Source organism: Dendrobates tinctorius, unplaced genomic scaffold, assembly GCF_039654945.1.
Source record: "Dendrobates tinctorius isolate UK_male_01 unplaced genomic scaffold, ASM3965494v1 ptg000051l, whole genome shotgun sequence".
Classification (NCBI taxonomy): domain Eukaryota; kingdom Metazoa; phylum Chordata; class Amphibia; order Anura; family Dendrobatidae; genus Dendrobates; species Dendrobates tinctorius.
In genome coordinates, this window is record NW_027361719.1 from 2,907,689 (window position 1) to 2,918,842 (window position 11,154).

The 11,154-nt window shown below is 46.7% G+C and overlaps 1 protein-coding gene across 1 annotated transcript; it reads right to left on the reverse strand.

Annotated features, from left to right (window-relative positions):
* Positions 1–8,817: 8,817 nt before the first annotated feature.
* LOC141091363 (olfactory receptor 5AR1-like) lies at positions 8,818–9,750 on the reverse strand. Its single transcript, XM_073576921.1, has one exon. It carries the CDS (start codon positions 9,748–9,750, stop codon positions 8,818–8,820), a length of 933 nt encoding a protein of 310 aa, XP_073433022.1.
* Between the last annotated feature and the right edge of the window lie 1,404 nt (positions 9,751–11,154).

The window sequence follows — 11,154 nt, forward strand, 5'->3', positions numbered from 1 at the left end:
GTGCCTGCCATCTGCACCTCGCAGTCCCGCTGCCGTCCACGGTCACCATTTTCTGCTCTCAGCCCGGTCCCACCATGTGGCGCGCTGGCACAGCCTATGGGCGATGGTCACACAAAATCCATCATGCTCCATTCAAACATTGCTTTAGGTCCCCAACTTCTCAGAAAAGGGCTTTTGGCTGCCATCTATGTAAGGTGTATGTGCACCCCAAAACATGAGAGATCGCAGACATCAGCACTTCAGACCAGACATACTTCTGTAGACGCGGACTGTGCTAGCAAATCGCCAATGATCAGCGCTGACACTTGTATCCGAGGTCCCAGCGGTCAAAGATGACAAGCTGAGAATGGAGGGGCTGCCATGTCCCTGACTAATATGTCCCCCCCACTGCTACAGATCTGATAGTGAACTGCCAATCATATCAATTTACCTGCATGACATTGACATAGGGGATTTCTTTGTGCTCTAATCAGAAACTAGAAAATCCCCAATGTTCAGCACTCGACCTGTAGTGAGGGTCAGCCCTAAGAGTATGCGCACGAGCAGCACATTCAATGTGGACTTTCCTCAACAAAATCATGTCACACGTGTGGATCTTGTCACATACAAGTGACACACTGTGGATTTTAAAATGCGCATTTGAGTGGGAATCTCCCACTCGTTTGTATTTACTCACACATTTCCTGGAGGAATATCAATTCATATCTACAGTATAAGTATCTAATGGTCCCAGGACTGCGCTTTATGTTACATTACCATCACAAATCTGTTCTGTCAAAACCCCTCAAAAGAGCCCTGACCCTAAAAATGGCACAGACAGAACGGACTGAGAACCAGTGGAGCTATAAAGCCCGCAGTCAATTTTACACTGCAAAAACACCAACATATGAGAAGTGTGAAGCTTTTATGGGGGGGAGGAACAAGTTCGCATGAGGTCAAACCAAAGCAGACTTCTCCACTGCCTTGCACATTGAGAATAGAGCAGGTGACTTCATAAGAGTTGTCAAACGGAGACCCCAAAAAATCCCTGAGGTAAGAAAAGACTGGATAATATTACCCCCTCCCCTATGTCTGAGCCCTGCAGCTAGAGCAGGGGAGGGAGAGGACTGGGGGGCTTTGTTTACTGCATTGGGAGTCATCTGGGGACAAGTGAAAGACCCCCTAGAAGATGACATCTCATGCACATAGGGCAATCTGTAACAGTGGGGTAAGTGGGCAAGAGCCGGCTCTGCAGCACAGAATATAGGGCAGGTGGGTGGAAGTCTGCACCTGTGGGGTACAACACGGGGATTTACCCTAAGGCTCCCCGCCCCACAATGGCACTGCAGCCCCTCAGGGGGAGACAGGTTTATTGAGCTGGATGGAGCCGCTGCCCCACAGAGCCGTGCACTCCCAGCATGAGAGCCACAGTCATATCGCAGCTGCTGCAGAACTCCTATCTGAAGCGTGGTTTCCCTTATCCCCTTTACACGGCCATAAGCGCCCACCACCCACGTTACTTAATAACTTTCTAATGGGGCCCCCCAATGCCAAAATACACGAGCGGCTCTGTACACCTCGTACACACGAGGCTCCGCTCCGTACACCTTGTACACGCATGGCTCCTCTCCGTACACCTCGTACACGCACGGCTCCTCTCCGTACACCTCGTACACGCACGGCTCCTCTCCGTACACCTCGTACACATACGGCTCCTCTCCGTACTCCTCGTACACGCATGGCTCCGCTCCGTACACCTCGTACACACACGGCTCTGCACCGTACACCTTGTACACATACGGCTCCTCTCCGTACACCTTGTACATGCATGGCTCCTCTCTGTACACCTCGTACACATACGGCTCCTCTCTGTACTCCTCGTACACGCATGGCTCCGCTCCGTACACCTCGTACACACGGCTCTGCACCGTACACCTTGTACACGCATGGCTCCTCTCCATACACCTCGTACACGCACGGCTCCTCTCCGTACTCCTCGTACACGCACGGCTCCGCTCCGTACACCTCGTACACACGGCTCTGCACCGTACACCTTGTACATGCATGGCTCCTCTCCGTACATCTCGTACACGCACAGCTCCTCTCCGTACTCCTTGTACACACGCACGGCTCCTCTCCGTACTCCTTGTACACACGCACGGCTCCTCTCCGTACTCCTTGTACACACGCATGGCTCCTCTACGTACTCCTCATACACGCACGGCTCCTCTCCGTACACCTCATACACGCACCGCTCCTCTCCGCACTCCTTGTACACACGCACTGCTCCTCTCCGTACACCTCGTACACGCACGGCTCCTCTCCGTACACCTCGTACATGCACGGCTCCTCTCCGTACACCTCGTACATGCACGGCTCCTCTCCATACTCCTTGTACACACGCACGGCTCCTCTCCGTACACCTCATACACGTACGGCTCCTCTCCGTACACCTTGTACACACGCAGGGCTCCTCTCCGTACACCTCATATACGCACGGCTCCTCTCCGTACACCTCGTACACGCACGGCTCCTCTCTGTACTCCTCGTACACGTACGGCTCCTCTCCGTACTCCTCGTACACGCACGGCTCCTCTCCGTACACCTTGTACACACGGCTCCTCTCCATACTCCTCGAACATGCACGGCTCCGCTCTGTGCACCTCGTACACATGCGGCTCCACTCCGTACACAGAGTACACACACGGCTCCGCTCCATACACAAAGTACACATGAGCCTCTGCTCCGTACACAAAGTACACACACGGCTCTACTACATCCACCCTGTAAACCCCTCCTGACCCCACATAGAAACTTTACCTCATCCAGCAGTACACCATGACAACCAGCACAGCAGAGTCCTGCATACATGAGACCCCTGATCATGTGACCCCTGACTCCTCCCCTCCTGTAACCTCATCACAGGTCCTATGCGCACACAGCAGACGGATCTGGAGAAGCCTGAACAAAATGTAGGGGGCCAGAGGCCGAGCGCGGACCGGGCTGCCAGTGTGCTCAGGCGCCGGGCCCCCCTAATCACCGGGGTTCCCGCACAGAAACTTTACCTGATCCAGCAGTACAGGACAACCAGCACAGCAGTGTCCTGTATACGTCCAGGCCCCGATCATGTGACCCCTGACTCCTCCACTCCTGTGACCTCATCACAGGTCCTGTGCGCACACAGCAGACAGAGCTCGGGCTGCCAGTGTGCTCCGGTGCCGGGCGGGCCCCCCAATCACCGGGGCCCCATACACTTGTAAGGGCTGTCATGCCCTGATGGCGGCCCTGTAGACAAGGCCTTAACTAGCAAAATAAATGAAGAAATTGAAAAGTGGATTGTGGAAGTATTCACCCTTGTTGGCTTTTTAACTATTTTGTTACATCACAACCTGTGTTTAAATATTTTTATAATCCGATTTGTGTGTGATGCATTAGCACTAAATAGTTTAAGTTGGAGAAGTGAATTGAGAAAAATATAGGCATAAATTAAATTTACGAGTTCAAAGAACAACAAATTTCTGGAGGAAGAAATAACCTTCATAAGTCACATGCTTAGTGACAGGACGTCCACCTGTGTGCAATCTAAGGGTCTCATCACACCAAACTATGCCCCAGCGATCCCGACAACGATACGACCTTGTCAGGATCGCTGGTGCCTCACCAAACAGGCAGACACACCAGCGATCACGACCTGCGAGGACGCTGGTATCCAAGGTAAATATCGGGTAACTAAGCGCGTGCGTCGCTTAGTTACCCACAGTGTACCTTGGATACCAGCATGCTCGCGCTTAGAGCTGGTATCCAAGGTAAATATCGGGTAACTAAGCGCGCCCGTCGCTTAGTTACCCGCAGTGTACCTTGGATACCAGCATGCTCGCGCTGAGAGCTGGTATCCAAGGTAAATATAGGGTAACTAAGCGCACGCGGCACTTAGTTACCCGCAGTGTACCTTGGATACCAGCATGCTCACGCTGAGAGCTGGTATCCAAGGTAAATATCGGGTAACTAAGCTCTACTGCTATTCAGTGTGCTCTCTATGTGATGTTTGGGTTGTCTGTTGTGTGTCTGTGTGGGTTGTGTCTCTGTTGGTTGTGTCTCTCTGTGGGTTAGGTCTGTGTGTGAGGGGGGGTTGTGTCTCTCTGTGTCTTTGTGTGTAGGTTGTATCTCTGTGTGTTGTGTGGGTTGTGTCTTTCTGTGTTATGTGGTGTGTGGTTTGTCTATTGTGTGTCAGTGTTGGTTGTGTGTGTGTGGGTTGTGTCTCTGTGTTGACTGTGTGTGGGTTGTGTTTATGAGTGTGGGGGTGGTGTGTGTAGGTTGCGTCTCTGTGTGGATTGTGTCTCTGTGTGGGTTGTGTCTCTGTGTGGGTTGTGTGTCTGTGTGGGTTGTGTCTTTTTTTGTGGGGGGGTTGTGTGTGTTGGTTGTGTCTCCGTGTGGGTTATGTCTGTCTGGGTTGTGTCTGTATGTGTGTGGGTTGTGTTTCTGTGTCTTTGTGTGTAGATTGTATCTCTGTGTGCTGCGTGGTGTGTCATGTATTTTGTGTCAGCTTGTGTGTGGGTTGTGTCTCTCTGTGTTGTGTGGTGTATGGGTTGTGCTCTCTGTGTGGTGTGTGGGTTTTGTGTCTGTGGGTGGGGGTTGTGTCTGTGTGGGTTGTGTCTGTGTGTGGGTTGTCTGTGTGTGTCGGCGTATGTGTGGGTTGTGTCTGCGTGGGTCTGCGTGTGTGGGTTGTGTCTCTCTGTGTACTTGTGTGTAGGTTATGTCTGTGGTGTGTTGTCTCTGTGTTGTGTGGTGTATGGGTTGTGTCTCTCTATGTGGTGTGTGGGTCGTCTGTTGTGTGTCAGTGTGGGTTGTGTCTCTAACTGTGTGTGGGTTGTGTCTTTGCGTGTCTGTGTGTGAGTGGGTTGTATCTGTGTGTTTAGATATATTTTGAGTATACTGAAGTGTGTGTATATTCACGTGTCGTACATGCATGTTCTGTGTATATGATATGTATATGATGTGTACCTACTGTGCATCTGTTATATAGCATGTGTGTACGAAGGACATGTGTGATGTGTGTGTCTGTATGATGTGTATGTAATGAGCATGTGTTGTCCGGTATAATGTGTGCTGTATTCAAGTATATAATGTAATTTAACCCCTTCACCACCTTTGACGTTCATATACGTTAAAGGTTGTATCCTTGCCTTTGATACAATATTGCACGCTGGCAATATACTATATGGAGGACAATGGGGGTGCATTATGTTATATGCAAGACTATGGATGATGCATTATAATATATGGAGGACTGTGCGGGTACATTATAATATATGGAGGACTATATGAAGCCAATTATACTATATGGAAGTAATTATATTTGGAGGGCTCTGTGGGGGGGCATGATAATACTTGAAGGGCTATGAGGAAGCCTTTATACTTTATGGAGGGCTGTGTTGGGGCCATTACACTGTACAGAGGTCCTTTTTACAGTATGGAGGGCTATATGGGGCTCACAATTGGGGATCATACTGTGGCGGGATAGTTGAGGGGGTACAGTAAAGGGGGTTTTACACATAGCGATATCGCTAAAATGTCACCGATTTTGTGACGTTATAGCGATATCGCTAGTGATATCGCTATGTGTGATACTTACCTCCGACCGGCTCCCCCGCTGTCCATCGCTGATCGCGCGAGATCGGGCGGCTCCATTTCTCGTCGTCTGCTTCCTGCTGTGACGACGAGCGACGCGTGGAGGCGGGCGGGAGGACGTCTTCATCGCTGTGTGTGAAAGGTAAGTATCATCCGCTGTATCATTGCTGCATCGCTGTGAGATCTGCCTGTGTGAAAGCTCACAGCGATCATTTAGCGATGCACCAGCGATCCTGACCGGGTCGGATCGCTGGTCGGATCGCTGGTGCATCGCTAAATGTAAAAGGGCCTTAAGGTCATCATACTGTGTGTGTGGAGGAATCACTGTGGGATCATAGTGTTTGTGGGGCACCTTTGTTAGCATCATACTTTATGGGGGTAATGAAAGCGGAATCTGTGGGCTTCAATAGGAGCAAAATTACTTTGTAACAGCAAAGTTGTGAGATTTGTACCTATGTGACCCAGTTTTTTTTTTGGAGGCAGGGAGCCATGGGAACTGCTTTGGGGCCCCATGATCTCTTTGTATGCCCTGGTGCAGAATGTGTTGTCCCTTTCACATACGCCTCTGCTGCAGGACTGACTGGCCATAATTTACACACCACGTCCAATGTTGCCCCTCGGTACATACAGGCATTCAGCCATGTTTCTTCTGAGCGTCGGTTGTCCTCGCACCCCTTCCCGCTCTCACATCCCTTACTCACCCCAATAGGAAGGCCCCTGCTATTAGTTCTGGACAGCCCCATGTGTGGCACTTGTGATTGGCTAAGCGTTTTGGTAGAAGGAGGTGTGGTCTGTGTGTGGACAGTGGTGCATGGTGGACATGTCTGACTGGTCAGTGCCAGGCAGCGGCCACATTGGAGCTGCCCGGAGTTTTGTAGGTGTGTGCCAGAGATAATAGGTTGGCAATCAGTGTCTGCCTCCTGTGCTATAAGGATGCAGGACTGTGTCGGCCTACAGGACCACCACTCTGCAGCCATCAATGTGTGTCTGTATGCTTATGCCAGGCCTGCCATTGCCATTAATGACCCTTGTTCTGGATTCCTCTGTGAGGCTCTTATATGTGTGTGTGATCATGTAACATCCTTTTATTTGGACATCATCTTTTTTTTTACTATTAAAATGTCCACAATTGTTCTCATTTTTACAGGATATGAACCAGATTAATTTCTATCGATTTTAATAAATTTACTCATGGGGGGGTGCCGTTCTGCACTTCACCTCAGGCTGCACAGAGGCCATGTTCACCCCTGGCCATGATATGCCTAAACCGTGGAAACCACCTACAAGTGACACCATTTTAGAAACTAGATCCCTCAGGGAACTTATCTAGATATCAAGTGAACACCATGAACCCCCCAGGTGCTTCACATAACGTTGTGCCCTGAAAATTAAAAAAAAAAAATCACATTTTTCACACACAAATGTTTTTTAACCCCACATTTTGCATTTTAAGAAGTCACACATTGAACGCACTTCACCTATCTGGAGTCACGCTTGCACTGACGTGAGATAGGTGAAGTGAGTTGATTGGCTGTAAACTCCCAGTATCTGTCTGACGGCACTGTGAGCATGAGAACTTTCTCACACTCGCAGTGCCATCAGACAGGTAATAGGCGTTCACAGAGAGACACTGAGCACATGCAGCTCAGTGTCTCTGCTGGATGGAAGGCTGTATGGTCGCATCATGCAACCATGCAGCCTACCATCTATATGTAGCACAGCTAGATCCATAGTGGGACAAATGGATTATCATCTTCAGAAAAATGAGGAATATTGTTTTTTTTATTTTAACTTTTGCCGGAGACAATGAGGTCTGTGGAATGGGTGATGTCGTACGTATAGTTTAATTAAGATTTATTAAAGGAGTCTGTGTCATTCTTTCAATTAAAGGACTTTTTTCTGGGAGTGTGTTTATATAAAATATGACTATGGGGTTAGTAATGAGGGTGTCTTATTGATACCTATCCATTACTAACCTCTGGGCTTGATGTCACCTGACAATACAAAGGTACAAAGGTGACATCAACCCCCCCAACTATCACCCCACTTGGCACCACTACAGGGCAAGTGGGAAGATTGATGCTAAGTTCCAGAATTGGCACATCTTATAGATGCGCTTTTTCTGAGGTGGCTGAGAACTGATGTTTTTAGCCAGGGGGTGGGGCAATATCTTTGGTCTCTTCCTAGGCTATTAATATCAGGCCACGGCTGTCTGCATAGCCTTTGCTGGTTATTAATTATAGGGGGAGCCTACGTCATTTTTTTGGGGGGACCCCATTTTAATAGCCAGTAAAGGCTAAGTATACAGCTGTTAGCTAATATTTATAGCCTGGGAAGATCCATTGGGTATTACCCCCTTCCCAGGCTATAAACATCTGTTCCCAGTTGTCAGCTTTCCCTCTGCTGGTTAAGAAAATTATGCTGGAGCCCACGCAATTTTCTTCAGAGAAATAATCTTTTAATAATTAAATACATGTACAGTAAACTGCACAGAAAATGTACTTGACATCTATATATCTAAATATTCTATTTGTATATACTGTATGTAATCCATCTATTCTATCCTGTCAGCTCCTGCTGTGATTTTACAGTACATGGGTGCTGAATTGCTGGCTTTTCTTCTATCTATGTAATATATACATGTATATGTATGTGTGTCACTGACATCTGTATATCTATTCTATGTGTATATATCTTTTCTATTCTAAAATGTCACGCTGTGATTTTATTGCATGCGGCAGATGAATTGGCTTTTCAAATGAGACCGATGTGTAATATTTGGACAGCACTCGCATGGTCCGAGTGCTGTGGGTTTTTTTTTCTCACACCCATTGTCTTCTATTGCGGCATGCAATCCGATTTCTGATTACAATCGCAGCATGCTATGATTTTTTTCCAGTCCGATCGTGATCCGATCCGAGCTGGAAAAAAAACGCATATCAACACACAATGATAGAATAACATTAGTCCAAATGCAATCCGATTTTTAATCAGATTGCATTTTTCCGGTTTCATCAGAAGTGGGAATGAGCCATAACAAGGGCAACAGGAGAATACTCCATATTTGTTTCTTTTCTCTAATTATAGATTTAATCACAAAGCAAAATATTTTATCAACATAGCAATATACACAATGCAAGTAATCCAGTCAACAGTTCTGACATTTTAACTCTGTCTAAAAGCAAGAAAATTGCAGTGTTTAAGTGTCTATTACATGTGTAATCTACTAAAATGGGTTTTAACGGCTTCCTTCACTTCTTTGTTTCGCAAGCAATAGATGATTGGGTTCATCATAGGGATTATCATCGTATAGAAAACCGACACGATTTTGTCTTGTGTGACCGAATAGTTGGAAGCTGGACGGAGGTACATGAAGAAAACCGTTCCATAAAACAAAGCAACGCAAAGCAAATGAGAGGAGCATGTAGAAAACGCTTTGCGTCTTCCTTCCGATGAGTGAATTGTCAATATGGTGAAAAAGATATATAAGTATGAAGCTAATATGACAATTACTGATAAAAAACCAAGGCAAAAAACTACACCAAATATAATTGTCTTACTTATATACGTATCTGCACATGATAGCTCCATCAGTGGAGGAATGTCACAGTAGAAATGGTTAATTACATTAGGTCCACAAAAGGGCAATATGAATGTGCATGATGTATGGACGGCCGCAGTGCATAAGCCGCCAATATAAACAAGAAGAGTAAGAATCACACATTTCCTTTTATTCATTATTAATACGTACAATAGGGGGTGACATATTGCAACATAGCGATCATAAGCCATGGTAGATAAGATATAGCATTCGGTACTGGCAAACACTGCAAAGAAATACAACTGAAGTGCACAGCCAATAAATGAGATCAATTTTTTCTCCAAAAAAAAATCAAACAACATTTTGGGAGAAATGACTGTAGAATAGCAAAGATCTGAGAAGGACAGATTGCTGAGAAAATAATACATTGGACTGTGAAGGCCATTAGCGATCAGGATTGTTAACATGATACCTGTATTGCAAAAAACACTTACAATGTAGATCAGCAGAAACAGCACAAAGAGGATGTGCTGCAAAGTTGGGTCATTGGTGATTCCCAATATTACAAATTCTCTTACAAAAGACTTGTTGCCCGGAGTCATGACTTGGATAGACTCTGACGCACCTGTAACAGAGGACATAGTGAGATACATTGACGAGCAAAAGGGTAACAATGGTTTGAACTTTTGACTTTCAGGCTCCATCTATCACCATCCACTACTGCATTGATCGTGAGACTATCACCACTTTATAGACAGCCATTTTGGCTATCTCATACATAAATTTGACTTGCAAATACAACCATATGATTACTTATGTAGATTCTTGTCATGTGACTGCATTCTTGCTGTTTTGCTCCTGGTGGTGTGAAAATATTTTTCTTCTTGTATACTACAAATTACAACCAGTTCTCACATTTCCTAATAGCTCAGTGTGTTATTAGGTTGATTCCCAAGCGAATGGTCACTGGCTCAAATCGAGGAGTGGACAGTAGAAGATTGGAAAAAGGTGATTTGGAGCGATGAGACGAAAGTCAATAGATTAGTCTTTGATGGGTGCAAATAGGTCTGGACAAAACCAAAGGAAATTAGGGGCTAACGGATCAAGAAATTGAAGGAACTGTTAAGTTTGGTGGAGATGATGATATAGGGTTGGATACTTGACCAGGATCAATGGTGGTCTAAATGCTAAGCTACGGTATATGTTAAGGTACTGTCACACTTAGCAATGCACCAGCGAGCCCGACCAGAGATATGACGCTGTCAGGATCGCTGGTGCATTGCTAAGTGGTCACTAGTGAGCTGCCACACAGGCAGATCTCACCAGCGACATCGCTGGGGTCGGGGGTCGCTACTTACCTGTCACACTAGGCGATCCTGCGTCCTCCCGCCCGCGTCCACGCTCGTCGCTCGTCTCTCCACAGGAAGCGCCGCAGGAAGCTGACGACGAGAAACGGTCCAGCCTGTTCTCGCGCGATCAGTGATAACCAGCGGGGGAGCGGGTCGTAGGTAAGTATCACACACGGCGATATCGCTAGCAATACCGCTATAACGTCACAAGTTATAGCGATATTGCTGGAGATATCGCTTACTGTGACAGGCCCTTTAGTATCCTGCATGACAAATTACTTCATACACTCGAGTACAGTGGGCACAGAGAGTATTCAGACCCCTTTAAATTTTTCACTCTTTGTTTCATTGCAGCCATTTGTTAAATTAAAAAAAGTTCATGTTTTTTCTCAAACATTGTACACTCTGCACCCCATCTTGACTGAAAAACACAGAAATGTAGAAATTTTTGCAAATTTATTAAACAAGAAAAACTGAAATATCACATGGTCATAAGTATTCAGACCCTTTGCTCAGTATTGAGTAGAGGCACCCTTTTGAGCTAGTACAGCCATGAGTCTTCTGGGAAATGATGCAACAAGTTTTTCACACCTGGATTTGGGATCTTCTGCCATTCTTCCTTGCAGATCCACTCCAGATCTGTCAGGTTGGATGGTA

Coding starts and splice junctions, on each gene's coding strand:
- LOC141091363 (XM_073576921.1), bottom strand. CDS start 9,750: ATGACTCCGGGCAACAAGTCTTTTGTAAGAGAATTTGTAATATTGGGA.